The sequence below is a fragment of the Lampetra planeri genome, chromosome 7 (assembly GCF_965212315.1).
Source record: "Lampetra planeri chromosome 7, kcLamPlan1.2.h2, whole genome shotgun sequence".
Lineage (NCBI taxonomy): Eukaryota > Metazoa > Chordata > Hyperoartia > Petromyzontiformes > Petromyzontidae > Lampetra > Lampetra planeri.
Window position 1 is genome coordinate 7,273,203 of NC_136113.1, and position 25,935 is coordinate 7,299,137.

General features: G+C 43.1%; 1 protein-coding gene across 6 annotated transcripts; it reads left to right on the top strand.

The window, feature by feature from the left end:
- Window positions 1-1,507: 1,507 nt before the first annotated feature.
- Window positions 1,508-21,047, top strand: APMAP (adipocyte plasma membrane associated protein). 6 transcript variants are annotated; one of them, XM_078596181.1, is made up of 11 exons: window positions 1,508-1,692; window positions 1,919-1,989; window positions 2,807-2,979; window positions 6,110-6,226; window positions 9,207-9,322; window positions 10,263-10,355; window positions 13,681-13,797; window positions 16,505-16,679; window positions 17,416-17,550; window positions 18,255-18,447; window positions 19,099-21,047. In XM_078596181.1, exons 3-11 carry the CDS (start codon window positions 2,867-2,869, stop codon window positions 19,306-19,308), a joined length of 1,269 nt encoding a protein of 422 aa, XP_078452307.1. In that variant the 5' UTR covers window positions 1,508-1,692; window positions 1,919-1,989; window positions 2,807-2,866; the 3' UTR covers window positions 19,309-21,047. The 6 variants fall into 6 exon arrangements, 5 of the variants coding, with proteins under 5 accessions (XP_078452307.1, XP_078452308.1, XP_078452309.1 ...); XM_078596182.1 differs by having other exon boundaries at window positions 1,607-1,692; window positions 1,922-1,989; XR_013585674.1 differs by lacking the exons at window positions 1,508-1,692; window positions 1,919-1,989; window positions 2,807-2,979 and adding an exon at window positions 5,307-5,467 and having other exon boundaries at window positions 19,099-19,445; window positions 20,793-21,047.
- Window positions 21,048-25,935: the final 4,888 nt, after the last annotated feature.

The following is a 25,935-nucleotide window of genomic DNA, read 5'->3' on the forward strand; positions in this document are numbered from 1 at the left end:
TTTATTCGTTCTGGCCTCTCTATGTGAAGAACCATTTCCTGAAACGTGTAATATTTTTAACAAAAAAAAACAGCACCATAATGTAGTAAAGGGTGGAAATACGGTACGATATTGTTTCCGTGTTTTGTACTCGAAAATAAGTATCGTACAGTAATTTCGCACCGTACCTTTGAACATTTTGTCGTCCGGTACTTTGAATATTTTTCGTAAAGTACCAATACAGTAACATTTAGTACCACAATTTCGTGCGTTATATTAAACCGAAGAAAACAAATATTAGAAAATAAGGGATAGATGACAAGCAAGCTTATAGTATATTGTTTTGCTTGAATGTTTTTGTAGAAAACTTACTATTAAAAAACATAAAAAAAATCTTCTGTAAACATGTCAGATTTTTTGCTGGAATTTACAATAAACATTTTAATCCAAAATAACAATTCCGAAATGTTTATGAAAAACGCTTAAAATTCCCATCCGTTATCAATGTTAAGTGGCATTTTGAGAAATAAATCTTGCCTGCAATTTTAGTATTTGATAACTGATGTGTTACATTATTGTAGCCGCCTTTAAAGACAAGAAAGTCCAATAATTATCAGATTGAGAAGCTTAACTTAATAATTGATTATCTGAGTTGGTACGAAACGAGTATAAAAATGGTACAAAGAAAAGCGTACTTTTGCCCCGTACCATACCTGATGAAAAAATATCGTATCGTCATATTCTGCCGTACTTAAGAATCAAAACATCCTGATCCATATAATTATTTTGTTCCGTACCGTATTACCACCTTTCAGTCACGAAAGCTTCAAATCAAGATTGTCGTCAGTATACTTTCACATGTGCACCGTTAGTGCTTCTTAGCACACCGAACTGATAATCAATTCCAGTCTACGTTCGTTGCAAAATGTCCACATTGACTGTCAAGCAGGCATGTCAATTTGTAGGGTTGGCCACTTTCTAACAATGATTTATGCCAAATTTCTTACCCATAGGGCAAGAGAGATCATAGTGGTGCAGTACTATGTCTTGCCAGGAGAGAGCAGTGTCTCATTCGTGGTGTTTCTCTGGGTGATCCGGTTTGCTCCACACAAATATGAACACTTATTGACTAAAGAAACATCTTAATATATTCAGATATGAGAACTGCAGGTACAATGTTGGATCACTGCCTGGCAGCCATCCAGCTTGTCTGTGATTTCTCCGCAATTGAGAAATGCAATTTGCACGGACGACGCTGCATCAAATTAATTCATCATTAGCACTAATGATTAATTAATTTGTGTAACACACTTACTGGCAATTGTTATTGTGAACAAGAAGTGGAATAAGCGTGGCTCATTTCTGATGCCATACCCAGGCTCGTCAGAAGAAAGGCAGTACAAGTGGACTAATCGCCACCTGTTTCCATCTGTACAGGGATAGAGTGTTGCCCCCTTTATATAGACGGAAATCACTTGTTTAGATAATTATTGCAATATTAAATCCAGCTGTTCCCCAATTACCTCACTCCCTGGGGAGTAGCCACACCACCCAAGCAATCATCCTGGGTGTGCATCCTCATTCCCTGCAATGCCACACAATATACCCAACCCATCTCCATGCAATTCGTGACCCATAGATCACGACACTTCTAACAACCACCATTACCTTCATCATCGTCATCACCATGGACTTCAACCCTCAGTATTAAAGGTAAATAACATTGTTTTTGTGTTATTTTTTTTTTTAAATTTCGTTGTTGTGTATTGTATGTGTGTTGCCCTAACCCACTATTTCCCATAAGGACTGAGTTATTGCCAACCGCGGCGGTTTTAAGTGATGTAACCCCCGCGATTGACGAGGGATTGTCGTCTTAGAGAGAGAGCGAGGACGTTTTAACTAAACTAAGTTTGTTTCTGCTGAGTGCCTGTCCCAGCAGCAGCAGCAGCGTCCTTCACGAGCCTCGTCCTCCACAGAGGTCGATCTTGACACCGCCGGCACCGGACGACGGTAAGTCCACTCAGCTCCACGTCCTCCCGTACCGCATCAGCTCCAGCTCTTCTCCAGTGTGTTGTTGTGTTGTGTGTGTTTGCGTTGTGTGTTGACTTGCCAGCGGAACAACCGTGTCGCTAGAGAGAACGCCAATAAAGTTGTGGGTGTGTGTGGATGGTGGTGGGTGTGTGTGTGGGTGGTTGTGTGTGGTGTTGGGTGTGGGGGTGTGTGTGTGGTGGGTGTGTGTGGTGGTGGTGGGTGTGTGGATGGTGGTGGGTGTGTGGGTGGTGGGGGTGATGTGTGGGTGGTGGTGGTGGTGTGTGTGTGGTTGGTGGGGGTGTGTGGGTGGTGGGGGTGATGTGTGGGTGGTGGTCGTGGTGTGTGTGTGGTTGGTGGGGGTGTGTGGGTGGTGGGGGTGATGTGTGGGTGGTGGTGGGTGTGTGGGTGGTGGTGGGTGTGTGGGTGGTGGGGGTGATGTGTGGGTGGTGGGGGTGATGTGTGGGTGGTGGGGGTGATGTGTGGGTGGTGGGGGTGATGTGTGGGTGGTGGGGGTGATGTGTGGGTGGTGGGGGTGATGTGTGGGTGGTGGGGGTGATGTGTGGGTGGTGGGGGTGATGTGTGGGTGGTGGGGGTGATGTGTGGGTGGTGGGGGTGATGTGTGGGTGGTGGGGGTGGTGTGTGTGGGTGGGTGTGTGGGTGGTGTGTGTGTGTGGTTGGTGGGGGGGTGTGTGTGTGGTTGGTGGGGGTGGTGGTGTGTGTGTGTGGTGTTGGGCATTGACCTCGTTCGGAAGAGCAGGGAAGCGACCAAAACTCCCCCCCCTAATCCTTCCTGCAGGCGGCGCGCAGAACGAGAGAGCGAGAGAGCGAGAGCAAGGGGAGTCAGAGGAAGACGAAGATGGAGCCACCAACGGATCTGCGCCGGCGACGAACGCCCGAGCTGCAAGTCGTGACGGACGAGCAGGAGGAGCCTCCTCCTCCTGCTCATGGGGCCCACGGACTCACGGCCGGGCAAGTGGCTCGCAGGGCCACACGTTCTGGGGGGAGGGAGGGGGGCTTTTACGAGCACTCGCGATACAAACGTTCGGGGGGGCACACACACATACATACACACAGAGATAAAGATCCCCCGTATAGCCTTGATAGACTGTAGGGGCAAGTGCTGTTAGCGAGCACCTTGCACACACACACGAACCCACACATACACACATCACGCACACCACACATACACACACCACACGTACACACACCACACGTACGCACACACATACACGCGCACCCACACACGCACACCACACACACACACACGTACACACCACACACACACCCACCTACACACACCACACACACACCCACACACACACCCACCTACACACACCACACACACGCACACCACACACGCACACACCACACACACACCACACACATGACACACACACCACACACACGCACGGAAGAGGCAGATCGCCACCTCCTTTGCTTGCGAACGTGTTTTTTGCTTGTGGCGCCAAGTGCCCAATGTTCGGAGCGGGGGATGCCCTTCGTCTCTTACCCAAGCGACGATGTTTAAGGCTGAGTCGACCTAACGGTGGCCCGAGGAGTGTTTTTTGTTTTGTAGTTTTTTTTCTTAGAAGTGTCCGCCGCTGATGTTGTGCCCTGTGCGGGAATCGAACTCCGGCTGGCTGGGGGCTTGTGGTGCCCGCATTGCGTTGTTGTCGATGTTCACGCGTTGTTCACGTGGAGGAGCGTTATGCGAATCGTGGCACGCGTTGAGTGCACGTATCGAACGCACTGACACGTGCAAGCATCGTGTAGAGACGTCTCTTCTCTCTCTCTCTGTGTGTGGTGCAGCCTGTTCTATAACGGGACCCGAATAGCGTCGGTACCTTTTAGCATATTTCATATTTGGGCCACTTGTGGTGTCCATGCATGCGCGTTTGAGAGTGATTTAAAGATGTGAAATGTACGCGTATGGTGAACTTCTTTCGCACCGTACGTAGCCAACCGTGCTAATAGGAGTTGCAGAGAAAGGACACCAATGCATTATTGTTGCTGTTGTAATGCGAGCTCATTCGTGTGAATGTGAGCATGACATTCGGCTTGCTGCATGACTGCGCCAGTGCACGATGCTTTGGGTCGACCTTTGTGATTCGTCCTAGACGCTTGTAGTATGTACTGTGGGGCCGTCCATAAATGACGTCACGCATGGAGGGGGGGTGGTCAGACAGTTGTGACGATATGTGACGAGGGGGGGAGGTTTGAGAAATGTGACGTCACATCAAAATGCGCAACTTTAAATAAATATAGACAACACGTTCTACTTAATTAAATAGACTTTTTAGAAATGTTTTCTCCTACAACATCAGAGTGCAGCGACACATTAAATACGCACTACAATGACAATAGTTTAAAGCGATTTGAAGCATGTTTCATTTTTTTGGGGGGGGCAGAGCTTTGTGACGTCATATTTGAGGGGGGTTGACTCTTCGTGACGCCGTGTGACGTCATTTATGGACGGCCCCTGTTGTGGCTGTAGCGTGTTGATGTTGTGTTCATCTCACGTAAGTTTCCAGTGGGGGATAACTATGAAACAGTACCGTTTTACCGAAACACCGAGGACAGCATTAAACATATCGGGCATTGAAACATTCGAGAACAATTATAGTCTAAAGAAAACAACGATTTATTTCAAAGCAAATATTTACACGTCTCCCACCAATCTCAAATGCACTTATTTACATAATGTGACGCTCTTGTGTAAGATGTGGAGCCATCACTACTGTCACAATATTCAATCGCCTGTAAGAAGAAGGTTATCAGAAATGGGTTGGCTATCTACAAAGAACTCTACATGTATGTATACTGTACATTAACACAACATCAAATGCACACTAACAGCTTATTACAGAGAGCAGGGCACGTTTGCAGTACAGTAGTTTACTTTTTGAAAGCCGTGGGTGCAAAGTACACATTGAACACAAGGTTTTTTTGTCAACTTAAGTGCAATAACACTAAAAACTTAAACCGGTTTCTTTCTCATACAATGGCCCAGCACTGGAGAATATATCCATTGTTCTGAATAATTGTTTAATATTTCAATTGTTCTCTACTGAATTTAAATGTGCCACATAATGAACTACTTTATACAATGCTGCAAGTTTCCTCATCTCATCTCATTCATGGCCGTGAATTCGTTTTTAACTTCACGGTAACATTTCCATATACAGTAATGCATTATACTTTCATGAGTTTTTTTTTATCAGCACAAGGGTGGTTACGGTTACATAATTTAAGTTGAAGGTGCTGCTCTTGAACAAGTCATGATGTGCATTTTCATCATATTACTATTTACAATGATCTATACTGTACATAGAATTTCCTGGCTGGCTGCTGGCTGGGCTTCTCTCCACCCTAACAATAACTCCGTTGTTCGTGGCTGCGGACCTTTGCCATTGAAATGGTGGAAGACGTTTAATAATGGACAGCGACACCGAATAGGGTGGGAGTAACGAATGCAGAAGACTGACCACGGTTAATTTAAAAATGCTCAATTTGTGCTTCTGTCAATGTCATTCTTTAGCCAGAATATTATGTAAATCCTAGCGAATATAAATAAACATTGCAATGCATATTATCTGGGCATTTTATCACACAAAAAATTAGATTTTAGTGCTCAGAGTACAGGATTGTGAGAAGAGTGGAAATGATTACTGTCTTGTATGTTCTGTTGCAGGGCAACGTCTTCTCTACTAGTTTGTGTTTGCTAAATCTATTGGCAAAAATCCACATAAGATGTACATAACTTTAATCTTATGCATTCTATAGCGTCCTGTAACTGAGACGTTAATGTAGCATGAGCTAAGTGCTTCATACTTGTTCCCTTGCCATTAACAATGCATTCCACTGCACTTCCATTGCAGGTGGTGGAAAAATATGCACCTATCTCGAAATGTGGTAAAAAAAATTAAAGCCCATTTGCAGGCTTCCTATGTTGCTAAACAATAGATTGTCTCCTTTATTATCAATCATTGTCATTAATTTTATTTCCATCTTTGCTAACTCAAAAGCTGCCAATAGTTATTTAAATACATTGTGAATTTTCACATCTTGTTTTTGTGTGTGTTTGTTCCCGTGTGCGCAGATCAGTAAGTGGCCGTGCATTTCGTGTTAGCATTGGGATCATGCTTCTTCTTTTGCTGATTCCTCTGGCTATCTTGTGCCTTTTTGTTGACTCGCCCATCAATCCGCAGCCCTACAGGTATGTACTGGTGATGTATCGCATTCTACGCATATTGCCTATGGAAATACTGTGTTTGTAGATATGTTTATCGCACATAGATTCCATTTTACTCAATGTAGCACAATGCAGCAACTAACAACAGCAAAACAATCAATATATTTCAGAAATAATATGAAAGATTAGTAATTATATACAATTGTTGTACCGATTGTACCCCTTTTCCACTTGTACATCCGAGCTGTGCCAACAGAGGGGCCCTCAATACATCGATGATCTTACACTGGCTATTTCCCATGCTGAGCGAGAACAAACCCATGATACATAGCAAACCCTTGCCCATCACGGGGGTTATGTTCTGGAAAATATCCACAAACTCAAAGACATATGGGAAAACTATGGTTTGGTTTTATGTTATCGTATATCAACCCAAACATTAAACAGGAAGTCTTTTTTTTTATGTAACGTGTATGGTAAATGCATAGACTGCAAAAAATCAAATGTAGTGTTCAAAATTAATGTGCCTCACTGGAGGCTGGGCATACAAGATGGAGACAAGATGGCGCGGGTGTTCTTCTGCAGCAGCATCATCGCGAGCAGTACAGTTACGATGCGTACAGGAATTTCGTGGTCAACTGCGAATGTTCAAGCTAAAGGGGGTGCGATCGGCAAACTGTACCTCAATGAATAACATAATACAGTTTTTTTTGGTCGCGTAAGCCTACGTGTTAAATTGTACCCCAATACGTTTGGCGCAAAACCGAGATGGTTAAAACCAAGAGAGCGAAATGTTTGCTGTACTGGCCTCTTGAGACATCTGCATCTGGTTCAGAGACAAGCAGGGCCATGAGCGTGGCGATTGATGCATTCATTTTGTGACTTCAGTCAGTATACTGTGAGGACAAAGTGTCAAGTCATCTACATGCGCCTTTACCCGTTCATTACATGTGACATCAGTGGCACAGCTTTGCTTCTGCAGTGGAAAAACAATGTGTCACCTGAGCTGCACCCGGCTGGGTCGGTTACAGCCTTGGTGTGCCGCGGTTGTACAGTCGAAAAAGGGTATATATATAGTTCACACAAGTAAGTTGCAAAAGGTTATGTTTACTCATATAACATTAGCCCGTCTGAGCTGCCCGGTTTCTACAACCTCAGGTCAATGTTCTATGTTCTGTTGCTATAGTTTCCTGATTTATGTATCGGCAAACATTTCAATTCATGGCTACCAAAAAGTGATTCAAATTGCACAGAAACTACCCAGAAATGGTTATGATAGAGGGGCCGTCCATAAATGACGTCACGCACCTGGGGGGGTCATACATTTGTGACGATGTGTGACGCGGGGGGGGGGGGTTGAGAAATGTGACATCACATCAAAATGCGCAACTTTAAATAAATATAGACAGCGCGTTCTACTTAATTAAATAGACTTTTTAATAAATGTTTTCTCCTACATCAGAGTGCAGCGCCACATTAAATACGCACTACAATGACAATAATTTACAGCAATTTGAAGCATGTTTTATGGTTTTGGGGGGGGGGGGGCAGAGCTTTGTGACATCATATTTGAGGGGGGGTCTGACTTTTTGTGACGCCCTGTGACGACGAGGGGGGGGGGGTCAAAAATTGTCCCAAATCGCGTGACGTCATTTATGGACGGCCCCACATTTAGGTTCAAATGCACTGTCAATCCATGTGCGCAGACATTGACAGGATGTTTGTTTTATGTTTCGTTATGGACTATGGCTCTTGAACTGTCAAGCACATCTCAGATTTCAAATGTTTGTGAACTGAGCAAACATGTGAACCGAGTTGGTAACACTTTGGTATACGTATGCCTTTTCAACAAAAAATGCAAAACTATTTTTTCGATCACAAAGTGGGAAAATACCCGAACGGATATTGAGATCGAGTGCTGTAGCAAGGACGGGTTGACGGGATGACTGGGGTAGCACCTTGCACCAGCTGTGAAAATGTCTGGCTACGGCTGTTCAGATGACCGTGATGAACAGAGCAAGGTTGTAACATACAAATCTTGAGACTGAATAGAAAAATAGATCAAATCTCTCACAGGTTGTCCTTGGAGCTGATTGTTATATGTCACCAGAGTCAATCATTGGTATGAAAGTTGTGTAAATGAGCTGTTTGTGGGTGGTAAATTAAACATATGAATTGTGTTAATGCGCTGTTGCCACAGATCTAGTAATTAAATCAGAACAACATGTTTCTTTGAGAACATTTGGAACTAGATACATGCCGATATAGTAGTTTTATTGTGTTCAACAGAATTTTTATCGACTATTTTTACCTCGTGGGTGTTGCCTTTTAACATTTCCATTTGCTGTATGTCTAATGTTCTGTAGCGACCACTATATTTAGGTATACTATTTAGATATTTTATTAGTTATAGTTTATATAACTAATAAATAAACTGATGAATAAAGGCTTCCCCATGCCAATTGATCATAGGGATTCTTTGACCATGCGCTGGTGTTCAGTGTGGATTAGTGGTTAAGGGGGGGGGGGACCAATTTAGAGATCACTCACCAGTGATGCTATCCATGACTGGGAACTGAACTCAAGGGAATGGGTTCAGAGGGTAGGGTGGCTGACTATTGCATCACTGCTCCGCTCTATTGTACTAGTAATGAGCATCATGATAAAATTAAGATTTAGAAAATTAAAAATAAATGAATATTTGCTGAAATTTAAATAACGTTTATCATTCCTCTGTCATTCACCTTGATACAACTCCTCATTTGTGATGATGAGCAGATGTGATAGGAGAATTTATTTTTATTTTTGGCCCTTATGAGAAATTCTTGATTTAATCCAGAACACATTTTTGGATGATAAATTATACCGGAGTCATGTTACCAAGAATGCGCTGGCATGCTGTGTTGTGCAAAATGAACACGTTTGTTCGGTTGCCCATGAACCTAAAACTGCTTATTATCTCCCTGCCATGCTCTGCGATTGCTCTGTGGCCACGCTCCGGCAGCTATGCAGAGCCGCCCCCATTGACGGGACTGCTGCAGCCAAACGAGAAGCTACGTGGAGTAGAACGGCTGTTCCAGGGTCAGCTCATGGGCCCAGAGTCCATTGTTACGTTGGGAGGTGAATTGAACAAATCCCTATAAGTATGCCACAGTGTTTCATTTAGATTAAAATATTGGACCATGTGCAATAACATTGACTTGCAGTAAAACATTTAGACGACCACACGTCACTGTGATATCCACGGAATGTCACGGTTCATCTGCATAATTAATATGTATTAGAAGTTTGCTTAGTTTTCTACAGTGGCCATGTCAGGGTTGTGTGTATTCAGCGTCGTTGATTAATGTGCATTTAAAGTGACTGACCACGTGATATGGGCAATGGAAAAACTTACCGTCAACTTGAGATTAATTTAATTATCCAGTCAACCTGACGTGACCACAAGTGCGGAAAGCATTTCAGAATTGCAAACCGCCACACAGTGTTAACAATGGCACACAGTTTTACAGTTGGAAGTCAACAGATGGTTCCATTATCAGACAAAGAGCTGGTTGTAGAATGATTGAGAGTGGTTTTGTATTTTCTCACCAGTTACTGTTATCAATGAAAGAGAGTGAAACCGATGCTAGATTTTCCCATAATTCTTGCAATCAGTAATATTCAGTGAAATCTGTGAGCAGTTGTATTTTCCCACTGTGTATAACAGCTGTGGCAGGAAATCACCTACATTGGAAAAGAAAACATAGATCCTTCATAAAATATAGGGCCCACGTAGAATGTATTCTGGTCTGCTATTCATTAGCTGCAAAGTTCTAATATGGCTGAATGGAGAATGTTTATATTTCATCAGCAGGTTCAGACTCGTGTATTATGTTGAGCAAACAGAATTTATCCGGCGATAATATTCCATGGTTTATGATTGAAGACCACCCTGTACTTTAAATGAGTGTTGTAAAAACTTTTCAATTCAATATTTGACCAATGCATTGCATTTGCTGCTGATCTTTCAATTGAAACTGAGATTTAGATTTTGCATTGTTTGTATCCTATCTTTCAGATGTGCTTTATACTGGAACGGCTGATGGACGAATTTTAAAAATTGAAAAAGGAGAAATATCCACACTGGCAAGATTTGGAAAGCCACCATGTGGTAATGATTTTTTTTATCCATTTGTGTGCCAAAATTACTCAAATCAATCAATCAACCAATCTTTATTTTATGTGGCAATATCGCCCTCAATATAGTAGGCATCGGTGCATTATTACAACAGAACGGGAACGATACGGGGGGGGGGGGCACAGAGCAACAGGAATGAAAAAAGAAACCCGTTACGCCATCAGCAGCTAACACCGACTGAGAAAAACAAATAGCAACTGTGTGCAAAATAAAGTACAACCGCATCCAACGAATAGCATAAGAAAAGAGAAAAGTAAGTAGTAAATAAGACAATAAGTAAAACAACTTAAAAAGTAAATTAGATAATAAGTTTAAAAAAACTTGTTTTTTTCCTTTTTTCCCTTCAAATTTAAGATTTTATATAATTACAGTATAATCCTACCACAAGCTACCTTTTAAAAACGTGTGTCTCAAAGTACCATGGTCGGGTAATTTAGTGTATATTTATGTTTTTAAATACTTTATCACATTTTTATCTATAAATTCCAGAGACAACCTCTGGTGCAAGCCATACTTCCTGCACCTGCTTCCTGTGTGCAAGCTGCCACACACGGGTGCATTTTGCTTGTTCGATTAGAGAGGGGTTCACATTTGCAAACCTGTCCAGAGTTTATTGCACTTGTTTTTTATATTGGATAAATAAAGATTCTGATATTGGGCTGGAATGCCAAAAGGCCATGGACTAAAACATTTTATTTATATGGGGAGACACACAGAACAGTGTTTTGTTTATATTTGGTTGGACCTCTAATATGTTAACTCAGCCCCCAAATGAGTGCATGGTGCAGTGTGTGAACATCATAACTGGAATGATAAAGGCGGTCAGGCATTCTGGCCACATCACCACTTCGTGTACTCTGCTGACCCCTCATGAGTACCTGCTAACAGTACCCTCTGTAGGCTGCACATGGGGATCTTTCACAGGCCGACTTCACTTAGCGTGACCCCATATAATGCTGATGCATTCGAGCGCTCATTGTCCTGGAGTGCATTTTTACAACGTAAAATGAAAATCAAATCAAATCTACAAAGTGCTTTACGAGTGAGAACATGCAGCAGCGCTGACCGTGGAAATGTACCCGAACCCATCGTTCTCTTGGCCAAATGAGAGCGACGTACGCTCTGAGCCAATCGGTATGCCCCCATCCCCCCGCAATTCCATTATCGCGATTTGTGGTTGCGATTACATAAAAAAAACGATTTGTTCAGCCAGGTGAGAACTCATGAGACCGGGATAGAGTCTTAAGGCTCCACCTAAAATGAACCACAGAAATTTAGACTGAGGGCATCACTAAGATCACAGAGGACCTGGAGCTCTTTTCTGAGAATGACCCAGACTACTACAACGTCTTGATCCACCGATGCCTTGTAACGAGTACAGTCGAATGCACTCGTGTTTACAGGACATAATACTGATATGATCCTACATTATGATTTGTTATTTATGAAATAATGCTATCTGGTCGAAAATTTATATTGCGTCTTTTTCAAGGCGCTTCACAGCAATTCTACAATTGTGCATATATTGGTTTCAGATGAAGAACGGGATTATTACAAGTGGTGGTGTAATTTTAGTGACAACAGAATGGGCGCGAGTGTTTCGGAGGAGTTGTGGTATGCCTGGTCGTTGCTGGGGGCTGACGGAAAGCTGGGAGCCAGAAAAGTGTTGAGGCATTGCATTGGGAAGACAAAGGTGGTCGGCCCGGGGGGTGGGGGGGGAGCTGGGCAGCGGATGGGGGCCTCCGTGAGTGATTCTCTGTATGATCTGTGTTTTGATTTGGTGTGCTGATTTTAAAGGTGCATTGAAAAATGTTGATACTCCGACTGATGCTCCTACTGTTGTGGAGTGACTCATGCAGCCAGCTATGGCTGCAGAGTTTGGTAGTACATGTTGTTTATGTCGTTTATTGTGAAAATTCGGTCACAGTTCCTATGACCACTGTTTCACTGCTTTTATGGCTTTTTTTGGTGATTTTCGAAAAGTTTTTTGGTTTGGCCATGTTTGCTTGTTGTAGTACAGAGTTAGACTGATGGCCTTAATCTAAGTTGTTTTGTGGTTGTTGTTGTTTGACTTGCATCCCACTGGGATATTTGCACAGGGTTGGTGTACGGTGATTTTTTCTGCAATATTTTGCTGTCTTTTCTTGGATTGTCTGTTTGCACATAGTCACTTTAAGATGTTTTCTTGTTCATGTTTTTGTTTGTTGCGGTTGCACCCGATTCAAGAGCCGAATGGCTCGCAGGGCTATACCTAATAAATGAACTTTGAACTCTGCGCCGCCGACGTCATCCATGTCCAAAAACAATGTTTACCGCCTGTATTATTATTAGCTTTACTTGCTTTTTTGCCCGTCCTAGGACGGGTGTATATTGCAGTAAATCTTAAATATTCAATAGAAAAATTGTTCAGCTCGTGATTATTAATGAGGGGGGGTTGCCCCATGTGGAGTGCCGTCACCCGCTAATGATTATTGTGGAGGGGTGCGGCATGTGGAGTGACGTCACCCGCTTAGGATTATTAATGAGGGGAGGGGTGCGGCATGTGGAGTGACGTCACCCCCTCATGGTTATTGGGGAGGGGTGCGGTATGTGGAGTGACGTCACCCCCTCATGGTTATTGGGGAGGGGTGCGGTATGTGGAGTGACGTCACCCGCTCAGGATTATTAATGAGGGGAGGGGTGCGGCTTGTGGAGTGCGCGACCTTCTTGTGCGTTAGTGTAAATTTCCACGCGGACATGAATATTAATGAAGGGGGGGGGTCCTCTTTTGCAGTGATGTCACGCACGGATGTAGCACTGTGCTGCATAGATTTATTTTTTACCGTCACTTTCTGTAAAGAAACGTTATATTTGAAGCGACTTTGTGCAATAAATTATTTAATTTAGCACGACCTTCCTCTGCATTTGTGTAAAAATCCACCCACTCATAAATATTAATGAGGGGGGGTGGGCCTCATGTGGAGTGACGTTACACGCGGGACTGTCAGACATTTCTGGGTGATTTTAGCTCTTACTGACACCCCAACGAAGCCCTCGTATATTGCTCACAGGAAAGACGCTGTCAGGAATGCATCCCCATGTATACAATGGAACCATGACCGCTTTTAACACCAATTCAATTGGCGCTCCCTTCTCCAGGAAGCATCCTGAGCGCTAAGCGGGGGCTGCCTGTATTTCCTCCTCGGTTTGGGACTTTTTTGCCAAGTAAGCAATTCCCTCGTGCTCATGCTTCGCACTGCACGTGCTTGCACTTGCTCACTGCGAATTGCGCGGGATCCATCGTGTGCGCGTAATGCAGGGCGCCCGGAGCTGGAGCCCACGTGCGGGCGGCCGTTGGGAATACGTGTCAGTCCGAACGGAACACTGCTGATAGCCGACGCGTACCTCGGTCTCTTCGAAGTCGATCCCGTCACCGGTGAGCCAAACGTCTTTACCGAGACTCGGGCAGTTAGCAGGAAGCCACCTGCACTGTTGCAATCAACTCATGAACCACTCCAAATCGTACCTTTTTTGTTTGCCTGAAAAATATCATTTATAATGTGCCTCCCATATGCAGCATTATTATTATTAGCAAAGTCACTTATGAAAGGTATCGTGACATTTTTAAAGGAGTCAAAGGTATCCATGATTTGTACAGAAATTCCATGCTGATTGCTATTCCATGGTCCTTAATCAAATTGTTCGATTAGAATCGACAGTGATCATTGCCCTGTCCCACGAAAACTTGGGAGGACCTTGCTGAAAAGATTTATGAGAAGCTGAGTCTTTCCTGGATATAAAAGCATAATAATCGTCATCATGGTCCCCCGAGATGGTGCATAATACGTTTTTGCGCTGGGGAGCCTTGTAGCTTGAACGATGGAGTGCTTTGGCCATTCACATCTGGCAACACAACTTTGCCGATGAGACCTAGGAGGTCGAATCTCGTCCAGAACTTTCCTGCTTAAAATAATGCTGATGCCAATTGGTTGATGGACTTTATTATTTACTTACACCAAGTTTAAGCACATAAATTCGTCAGAATTTCAAGACTATAAACATTCCCCCATGTACCATACACTTGTAAAATATATATGCACATTACTCCGTAGCTAAACAATGCCATTTCTCTCTGTACAGTTTATGTATTTTTTTTATAGATGAAATTGGAACCCTAAAAGCGTGTGCATTCATAAAACCACAATGGCAAAGGGAGGTTTAGGGGATTATAATTGCACTTTAGAGCAGAATGGGTGAACCTTGTTATTTTTATACCATACTGTATAGCATCGGCATGTTTAACAGAGCATGTATACATTTGTTTCTTACCCATTTAATAGTTTGTGAGGTCCATTTGCCAAAAAAAGGAAAAATGTTTTGTTACCCGAGGGAAATGCAGTGTTAGTGTTATCTTTGACCTTCTCTTTGTGTAACCCTGTTTTGTTGACGTTAACGCTTAAAGGCAGTACAGGTGCTTGCAGGCACATCTCACGAAATTAGCACCGAACAGATAAAAATACGGCATGAGTACTGCAGTGAGTCGTGCTACATGATGAAAGTAGCTAAATATAAACTGCAGCCTGGTATCAGCTTGACATAATGAAGTCTGACATGATTCATTATATAAAGCTTGCAAGCTGACATTAAGGACCCTAAATCATTGAAGGGTCTTTTCCAATTGTATTTACATCATGAATTTTTTCATAACCACTGTTGCACACAACATCATTGAGTGTTTGTAATGACAATGAACCTATTATTTTTCATACATCTGTAAGAGTGATTGTCACTCACAATTCAACAGCCCTGCAGTTCCACTTACCGTCAACAGAGTGCAGAGGCGTTACCTCGCCAGGGCAAATGCCATGGGCCAGAGAGAGGCCAACGGTGGATCCCGGTTAACGGATCCTAGGCCACATTCCCCAGGCCCCCGGGTGGGGAACCGGGGGAATGATGTCACCTTCCAGGATGGCCCAGAGTGTTCCAGAAGGAAGGCGTGGCCAGGGCGGAGCCACGAACGGGTATATATCTACACGCTGAAGACAGAAGACCGGGCTGGAGAATAGGACCCTGGACCCCAAGCTCTACAGCCCTTCTAAGGGCTGGAGCTCAGAGAGGCCAGTGGTCAGGACCCACGGACCAGGAGTCGGTTAGCCTCCCCTAGGTCCCAGCCGGAGGACGATAGAGAACGGGTTACCAGAGTTAGGTCCCGTATAGTTCGGAGGCCATAATGCCTAGGTATAGGGTGTAGGGACCGATATACCCTTCATGCTTGGGACCCTGTAGTGAAAGACAATAAACAACGTGTGCCTCATAAAGAAGTTTATTCGTCGTAATTACAACATTACACATCTCAAATAAAATGTTTTTTTTTACGTCATGCACCTAAACGTTGTTCACAAATGTGTAGGAAATGTATAATTAGCATAAAAACAACAACTGGCCTTACGACATTTGTCAGGATATAATTTAACGAATTTGGCCGAATTATAACACGATTCTTCATACCAATGCATTGATATCCAAGTCAATTCAATTCTGTCCTTCCACATGATATATGGAATCTATTGAATTACTGACAAAAGTCACACAAATTATTCTTGAGCACAACCAAAGGCTTTAAAAATGTGGCTTTTGCATCCCTCAGAGCAATTGTGATAGATTTGGGTGAACACCAATATCCTGAAAGAGCACCTGATTACCAATCCCAGTAAATAACCTCTGGGATTGAATCTTCCTTGCCAACTCACAGCAGACACGCTCACTACCTTTGCAATTTGGAAGTAAACGAAAGCTTGCCATGCGATAGCGCAAACACCAATTAGACCTTCGACCCACTATGAACCACTATGAACTCCGAACATTCCACAGCGACATTGAAGCAATCGACAGCACATCGGCTGAAACCATTGCTTGGCTAACTAATCTGAACATGGACTTATAAGTTGCTATTCATCAAGTCATGGACAAAACTCGATCAGTGTTTTCCTCACTCTACCACAATTCAATTAAGAATGTTGAGGTTGTGATTGGGCATGCAATGATGCTTCGGTCCAATCGCTAAAGTTCTTACGCTTGCGATAGTTGAATGGGTTTGTCGTGCATGATTCGCCTTGTGTTCTGCTTGCTGGTATGATGGACAGGCAAAGTCTTGACCCTGGTGTCATCCCAAGAGCCGGTGGAGGGCCATCCTATGGGCTTCATCAATGACCTGACGGTGACCAGCGACGGCACCAGGATTTACTTCACAGACTCGAGCAGCAAGTGGCAGCGGAGAAACAACCGCTACCTGGTGATGGAGGCCACTGCTGATGGGCGGTGAGGCCTGCGATGGAGTGGCTTTAGCGCAGAGGGAAGAAGGCTGTGGGAAGTGTAATGTGTGAGATTGTCCAGGCATCCAGGTTGGCATTTTTTGTTTACTATTTTGAAATGTGCTGTCCAATTTTTTAATTCTCTCTCTTCACATTATTCGAGCATTGCATGCATGACATGGGATTTAGAAAAAAATACACATTTTAAACTTTCGTGTAGTTTTTAAATATAGGGATTTTGTATTTGTATTTTCAGAGGTTTTGGGTGATATTTTTGTGTATATATACATAGGCAGTCATGTAGATTATTCAACTAAACATGTTATTTTATAACCATCCTTATTCAGATGAAGCATGAGTACAGGAATCCTCCTTAAACCACGCTTGGGAGTGTTCAGCTGATGATGCCAATCATAGCACCAAACTCGTCCAGAGTTGCGACTTTCCCCATCTATTTACATGTTCTGATTAGTCGAGTAATTGAACTGGCAATCAAGAGAGTCATTGAGTAGTTGCATATATAATCATATACCCCAGCTGTACTCTGAACAGCTAAAGAGTCCTCAGGTTATTCGTCGGGGGATCTTGCCTCTCAACATAAATTGGCTTCTGTTTAACAAGTCACACTTAGCTGATGACAGCCTAACAACGGCTTTTCAATGTGTTTGCTGGTAACAATTGCACTGTTGCTCAGGCTGTTACAGCTGGAGCCCACGTGACAGCTGGTGTGTGCTGTGGTGCAGTCTGTTCGAGTACAACATGGTCCAGGACTCCCTACGGCTCCTCATGGACGGGCTGCGATTCCCCAATGGCGTGCAGCTCACACCTAACGAGGACGCGCTGCTCGTCGCTGAAACAACCATGGCAAGGGTGCTCAAGTAAGCCCTGTAGACCTCTTTCTTACTGGCACGTCAGAGCCGCGCCAGCATGGGGGCCCTTATGGTACATGTGGGTTTTCCACTGGTTGTTTGCCGAGTCGAGCCAAAACGAAGACAACTAAAACTGACTTAGCTCAGGATCATAGAGGGTTAGGGCAGGGTTAATCATTGTCATATTTGCATGTAACATCAACAGCACCTCCGATTAGCACAGTTTGCTACGCACGGTGCGAAAGACATTCAACAACCATGAGCGTGCTCTGGAGAGCCACGTGGCGTCACATGTCACACAGCCATTCATTATGACTTTACGTGGCGTGGAAACAGCTTCCTCATCTCTATCTCTTGTTATATTGTATCTTTTTTTCATCTCGGTAATCAGCATCTCTATAACTCTCGATGGGCTATCCCCAAACCTTTGACTCCTGGTCTGCCAGTTGAATAAAGCTGCTGTAAAGCATAAACACTCTCGCTTAAAACACACAACTGCCATTGAGCACAAGTCTTGAATATATTTTCTGCCTCAAGGCACCTAATTTAGCATGCACTGTATACCACCTGTTAATAATTCCCAACGACGGTTGTGTTTCAGCTGCCACAGACATGACCTGCTCACGCAGTGACCACACAACGTTTCTGCAACTTGCTTCTTCTGCACCTCTGGCTTCTTCAGCGATTGTGAACCCTCTCCACCTGTCCCACAGGTATCGTCTGTCAGGACAGCTGGCGGGCGCAAGCGAGATCTTCGCAGACAACCTTCCTGGATTCCCAGACAACATTCGTGCAAGCGGCACCGGCGGATACTGGCTGGCCATGGCTGGGGTGCGGCCCAACCCTGGTTTTTCTTTCGTAGACTTCCTTGCACCGCGGCCTTGGCTTAAGTCGCTCCTCTTCAAGGTGTGGATAATGCATATTGTCAACTTGTTTCGATGAATAATCAGACATTTACTGCGAATTATGCAATTTGATTCAGAGTCCTGATTTGAATCGAGGAATCTTATTTTTTCGTTATTTACCATCTCGTTTGTATTGTTTCTATGTTTTCTGTCTCTCTTGTACAATTTTGTTGACTCCATTAGTCTATGTATCGTCAGCATATAATTTGCATGAATTGTGAACAATAAATTAACATATGCTTTTTTGGTACGTGAATATTAATTGCACATAACCTCAGAATTGCCAATGAGCGTTGTCGGTGAATTCCAAATGCTGCCAGCATGGGCTGTTGCCACAGGCACTGTACAGTGGTCAGCATGGTAAAAAATAAAATAAAATAAATGAAAACAACTAAATTAAATCACGACGTTTCGGGCGCAACACAAGCGTCTGTCATCAGGTGGGAAAGCATGGCCTACTGCTGATGCAGACTGCTCTGTTGCACCCGAAACGTCGTGATTTAACTTAGTTGGTAAAAAAAATTTTACCTACGTGACTTTACCGAAAAAAACCCAAAGAGTATGAATCCTTGCAGTCACGAAAGCTTCAAATCTAGAAGTGGTCAGCATGTTCTGTGTCCTCCTGCGCCCACGTCCCTTGCGGAGCGCACAGGTCCTGAGCCAGGAGGTGATGATGCAGTTTGTGCCACGGCACGGCCTGCTGCTGGAGCTGGGCCCAGACGGCACAGTGCGGCGCAGCCTCCATGACCCCGCGGGAACGATGGTGCCCTCCGTCAGCGAGGCCCATGAGCACGATGGATGGCTCTACCTGGGCTCCTACCACGCCCCATTCATCTCGCGCCTCCAGCTCAGCAAGATCTAGGAACTTAGAGCTGCACCTGAAAAACACGAGTGAACAAGCAAGCTTGTATTGTGAAGAAGAAGTCATTTGTACATTCTGTACTTGTGCCACTCGCGCAATGCCAGGATATTAAGGAGCTATGGTCCGTTTCGCAGATGGTATATCCTGCAAAACAACGAATTTCTCTCATGAAACTTGTGAGGCAGTGTTCATTCGTCCGTTCATGAAATTTGTAGGTTGTTTGTGTCATTGCACGAAAGATGGCACGTAAAAAATATATAGTCTACACTTAAAAAATAAGGTGTGCTGCTCATTTTTCTTTCATCTGAATAATTAGTTTATTTTAAAAATATTGCTGGTCATTACATTGTATTTATTTCAGCAGGAAGGGCCCAATGAGCTGTTAGGCTCTCTCATGGGCGTCCTGCGACGGTACAGATTTTGTACAGTACAGATCTTAGTGACCATTATGATTACATAGTGTACTCTTTGGTTCTTTTGGTAAAGTCACGTAGGTGTAAAATATAATAAGTTAAATCACGACGTTTCGATCGCAACACAAGCAATCATCATCAGGTGGGAAAACCACAGCAAGAAAATGTTTTGCTGTGGTTTTCCCACCGGATGATTGCTTGTGTTGCGATCGAAACGTCGTGATTTAATTTATTTCATTTTATACCTACGTGGTGGCTTTACCAAAAGAACCAAAGAGTATGGATCCCTGCAGTCACGAAAACTTCTAATCTAGATTACATAGTGTGTGATACAAAACAGCAAGTATCGGCATGTTCTTAGGGAATCGGTGGAAAATGGAAGAAAAAAAACATGACTACATATTTCATGGAACAAAACTAAAGGGGAAAAAAAGTCATTTTAAATATACCTTGTACACTATGATACGTAACATTGTGTTTCCTGAAAAACTGCCTCCAATGTAAGTGATGTGGAACCTTACAGTGTTATAATGAGACTGTCGTGACATAATGCCATATACCAAACGTGGTGATTCATTAACCACAACTTACAGGAGTGGAATGTTAGGGCCGCACCTTTGAGCGCAGAATCCATCTTTGCTAACATTTCAAATCAGCTGGGATTGTGATTTGATCAGAATCCTATGGTAGTGCAACTTTAGTGAATAAATATGTAGTATTCAACCTAGCGGTTTAGGAGTTGCTATAATTTCATTATCAATGAAAATAACGTTTAAAATGAAGGGTGATTTATGATCACTATGAGTTTTTTGCCCTCACTGCGCAAGCACTGAATCTTTGTCAGCTGACAAAACGTATTCGTTTATTGACATGAACTCTTGCCCCGTTTGCGCCAGGGGATAAATATCGAGAACTCCGTAGTGTGAACACGAGCAGCGAATTCAGTCAGTTTTTGCGAGTCACCATAGCGTTTATCAACCAGTAAAATACCGTGTAATGTTCTCGGTAAAATGTACCCTATTAAAACAGCCACCACGTAACACGTATTAATGTGCTTTGTTGTTTCAACAGGAGATGTTGACCAGGGAGGTCAAGTTCTCCAACGGAAAGTCGTCGAGTACATGGGATAAACCTACATCTGCATTTAAAGTATCCTGTATAAACTATTGCAATTACTACTATACCCTAGAAAAATTATGGATTCACACCCAGTGTATTAAAAAACTATTATTTGCCAAATGCGTATGGAAAATTGTTCACATCGTTTGAAGCATTTTTTCGCTATTTACATTTGGCTGAAAGATTAAAGAATCGTTGAAAATATTACTTGTCTTCTAATGCGTTCGTGTCCAATCTGAGTGTACATTTTTACCGATCGTATATTATTTTGGCTCATGATATCTACATATGTAGAATCGTATGTACAATTAATATTTGTTTTAATCCATCCTAGAGTTTTTTTTACTCAGATCATCCTTTTCAGTCAGTTGCCCCGCTAATTTTACAAGGGAAGTCTGGGCACACAACAACAAAGACAACATCAATATCGCAGAGAACGAGTACAGGGTATGTCATGGGTTAATGTAACCTATGCAATACCCTAGAGGTCACAATGGTATCTATGATCCATTCATAAATCAATCCACGACCCTGAATCCAAGGGTGGCACAGTCGGGTTTTTTACAATCGGGTTTAATTGTCTTTTTATATTAAACCCGATCATCTGAGATTGGGAGAAATCCGGTTTAATTGGTTCTAAATGCAGAACCGCACTTCTCAACGATGGGCTTCATCCATTCCAAGCTAAGGAACTCACTGGCGCCCACGATTGTGGAGGAGAAGCTCGTGTTCATCAAGACCAACCTGCCCGCCGCATTCTACGACCACCCCGTGCCCGACGGCCCCGAGTTCGATAGCAGCACCGACGAGGAAGCAGCCTAAGCCTTGGATCAGAGTTTCGTATTCACTAAACCAGGTTTTAATTCCCAGAAATCGGGTTTAATTGTATTAAAGAAAAAACCCGATGCCTGCCGCTGGAAAAATCGGGGTTTTTCCACCCATGGCTGAATCATGACCCAAATGCTTTCGTGTCAAGAGGAGCTTCGGTTTCCACGGCTCGTGTTCAGCGTTTCGGGCGCAACACAAGCGTCCTTCTTCAGGTGGTTGTCTCTACCTGAAGAAGGACGCTTGTGTTTCGCCCGAAACGTCGTGATTTAATTTATTTAAAATGTTTTACCTACGTGACTTTACCGAAAATAACCAAAGAGTATGAATCCTTGCAGTCACGAAAACTTTAAATCTAGAATCGTGTTCAGCGCTCCGTGAACAGCAGGTGGCGACATTGCGCGAATTAAAAGACGAGACTCAAATATTTAGACAGTCATCGACTTACGAACACAAAAACCCCGTTATTTTGCCAGGTAAAGCCCACTGAGCTTTATCTATTTTCAGAAGCGACCTGGTCACAAATGATAGCTCAACGAAAGTGGCTTATGTGGAAATGTATAGCCATATTCTCTAAACGCATGTTTCTAAATGTTAAGTCGGACAGTGTTATGAAATGAGTTACGGTTCAACAAAAAAGGGAAGCATTGTTAAACTCATTAATAAGAATAAATATTGTACATTTGCAAGTAACACTATAAAATTACTGCATAGTAAATAAAACTAAAAGGAACGTAAATTACCTTCTTGGTTCTTTCGGTAGTCACGTAGAAGGGAAATAATAAAATAATAAAAATCTAACAATAAAATACAATTCTCACGACGTTTCGGCCACAATGCAAGCAGCCGTCCTCGCTTGTGGCCGAAACATCGTGAGAATTGTATTTTATGATGTTTTATAGTTATTATTTTATTATTTCCCTTCTACGTGACGTTACCGAAAGAACCAAGAAGATGAATCCCTGCAGTCACGAAAGCTTTAAATCGAAATTTTACGTAAATTAGTCCTGATGATGGCGTGCTTGTCGGAAGGGGCGCAATGAGTCACCACAATTGCACACAAAAGACAAACACAGACCCCGTGTAGCCTGAACAAACTGTAGGGGGCAAGTGCTGTTAGCGAGCACCTATGAAGGCCAACACGGCACAGGAGGGGGTGGGTGGCCAACACCACGCCTCCCCAGTGCCGACATTTATACACTGCACCAGGTACTCATTTGAGGCTTAGTCAACCTCGAGGAGGCCCAGGACCGGTTCAGATAATCGTCACTGGTGTTGGCCGTGAGTTGGAATCGAACCCGGGTCGCCAGGTTCGTAGCGCAGCCCTCTAACAGCTATACACTACCGCTCCCCACACTTTAACACGCACAAACACCCCCAGTGCGAGGCTGACTAGTTACATCTCGCAGAGGATCGCTTTGCAGAACAACATAGTTCTGCGGTTCAGTTTGCAAGTCAGAGTTTGAAGTCAATGTAAAAAAATATTTCATGGAAGCTGGTTTGCAAGTGCAGGTATTTGTAAGTCTGTGTGCGTAAGTCGATGACTGTAGTTGAACAATAGGTGCATAATCTACAAATCAATTTATGCGACTTGTTGCTGGGAATATCCAACTTAGTATGATTAGCAGTCCACTCAGAATTTAATTTCCACATGTAATACATCTCCCACACAATCACATAACATTAGTTTCTTGATATTGTGTTATTATTTGGAAAATTACAAGACCATTCAGTACATTCTGAATAAGCTATAAATGAATACACGTATTATGGCTTTTTGTTAGGTTTTCCTTTATCTGGTTTCCCCAGGACATAATATTTTTCAGGTGGCTGTTCTGGAAAATCTATAAGTCTTCCCAGGACATTAAAAGTCTTGGTTAATGTCAGTTGGCAAGTAATAAACTACCTAAGGCAATGCTTTTACACTACATTTAGTTCTCCCCTTTTTTAGTATTGTGAGATTTTCTCCCATGAATCGCCCAGTTTTCTTGTACCTTGGAGGTAGCAATTCTAACATTTGTCCGTGTGTTCCTATGAGAGTTACAGAGTACATTATGTGAGCACATTTAGTTCAGATGATGTATTCATGGGGGCAGGACAAGGCTACACCCCCCAGCATGTCACGAGTATATGCAGAGTTGCTCATTAATTCATCTCGATTCAAGTTGGGCAGAAGTGTAACACTTTTTCTAAATTGGGACACAAATCAATAAATGCAACTGGCTTCAAAATGCACTGGGGACCCCCCTTATTGCTAGGAGCGAACATCCCAGTACCACTGTTAACCATTCAGCCTCCAGATTTCAGTGTTTTCTTTATTTAGTGCCCACACTAATCACATCTGCGAAATTCTACAATGGCACCTAACCTAGCAGAATCTACACCGGACACAGCCATTTGTTTGAAAATTGCAATGCAAGGTTGCAGACAAATGAAATGCTAGGATATGAGCCTAAAATGTTCCATATATTTAGGCCAGTAGCTGTGGTCACAACAATGTTGGTGAAGGCGTTAAGCGCTCGGTATAGGCTGCACTTCGTGTGGTCGTGCCTGGCAGGTAGAGGCCAGGACACATGTAAGGTGTGTGGACTGGCAGTGTGAACCCTTTGTAGCTTTGTGGTGTAGTGTGGCAATGAGCACTGGTGCAAGGAATTAAAATCCCAAACAACCCCCCACCTTCCAATTTCCCTGACTCTTAGTAGCCTGGTTCTTCGGCATCTATGGTCAGTGGGCCCCAGTGCAGTTGCACTGCCTGCACACTCAATAATTAAGCCACTGACTCATGTTCTGCAGCCTGCTCACTGCAGCCCCAAAGTGCTTCGTGAATTTCAGCTTCACAGGTTCACAGCTAAAATTATCCACCCACTACAGTTCTGTTATCTGCCATCTTCCTGTTCTGTTCAAGGCAATTGGATGAATGACCATCATTCAGGGTCAGGATTAAATTCAACAATATTTTTTTTTACACCGTGGTTAATGTTAGTGCCCCTAGTTACATGAACCCATTGCAACACATTTGGAAAGAAAACCATACAATTTTTACACAAATGATTCAATGCATTTATGGAGATCTTATCCTCGTAATTATCACATGTATAGACGTTGTTCATGAAGATCATGAATCACGTGCAATGTTAAGCCCAACAAATGTCACGATCAAAGTATATTTAGAAAAGGTGTTTCCTACCATCGACCACGTGCACTTTCGATATTCTAGAAAATGCTAATAAATATCCAAAATACTATTATGAATGGTTTTTGTGGGCTTTGAAGACGCATGTAATTCAGTGAAAACTAATGTCATTTACGCTTTCACAAACCATAGGCGTTAAAATTATCTTGACATGATTAAAAGCACATGTCGAGGTACATCTAAGCTGACATTGCACGAAGAGAGCAAAAAAACCCGTGATATATTCTCATCATAGTTAATTAGTGACAGAAAATATCTTCTGAAAATTTGATTTTAATTTGACAAAATATTAACCATCCCTTAATTGCTGATGACATAGGCATTATGTGAACCAACGAACATGAGCTCTTTCTTGGTATTTTATCACGACATAGGAAAATATATTTGCAGAATGTATACAGTATTGTGTATATGTTAAATCACTTTCACTAAGGAGTTAGGAACATCGTTTTTAATTCCAAAGCCCTGTAAGGGGGACACCAAATCAGACAAAGGTATTACGCAGACAATATCATTTATTGGCTTAGATCGTGTGGGTATCATGACAATCAGAGCTATAACCCTCCTCCACCCGACACAGCCAAACCAAATGAAAGTTGCCACCTGGACAAATGTGCCATGTGACTTTTGTTTTTTTTAGAAAGCCGGCACGTTGAAAAGCAAGCCAAATGTGGCAATTATATACACGTCACACATTCATACTATTGTGCATCACCACCGTTACTGGGTGAAAATGGGCCTTAGAGGATCTACTGTCATTTGTAATCTCCTATACACTGTGTAGCGTCGTGTATGTAACGGCTTGGCTGGTGGCTGTGGCAGATCATAAAGATGAGAGATGCTAGGTGGGCAATGAGGCTTTCCCCTGCTTGTAATTGGGTACAGGAATCAGCATTGATGTGTACTACGCCGTGCCCCCGTTTGATCTTTGTGCACAATATTAACGGGGTCCTCCATGAATAAATTCATTTTGATCTTAACTTTATAGCTTTTAAATGTCACTATTAATATTCTTGCCCTTCCTCATAATTAGGGCTGCAACAATCTGCCCCCAACCCCCCGATTCAATTAATTTGC

What these genes read in the sequence shown, in the direction of transcription:
- APMAP (XM_078596180.1), top strand. Translation starts at nt 5,322, where the DNA reads ATGATCTATACTGTACATAGAATTTCCTGGCTGGCTGCTGGCTGGGCT. An exon ending in GGACAGCGACACCGAATAGG is followed by an intron (nt 5,468 to 6,109) that starts GTGGGAGTAACG and finishes CCGTGTGCGCAG; the next exon opens with ATCAGTAAGTGGCCGTGCAT. An exon ending in TTAAGTCGCTCCTCTTCAAG is followed by an intron (nt 18,448 to 19,098) that starts GTGTGGATAATG and finishes CGGAGCGCACAG; the next exon opens with GTCCTGAGCCAGGAGGTGAT.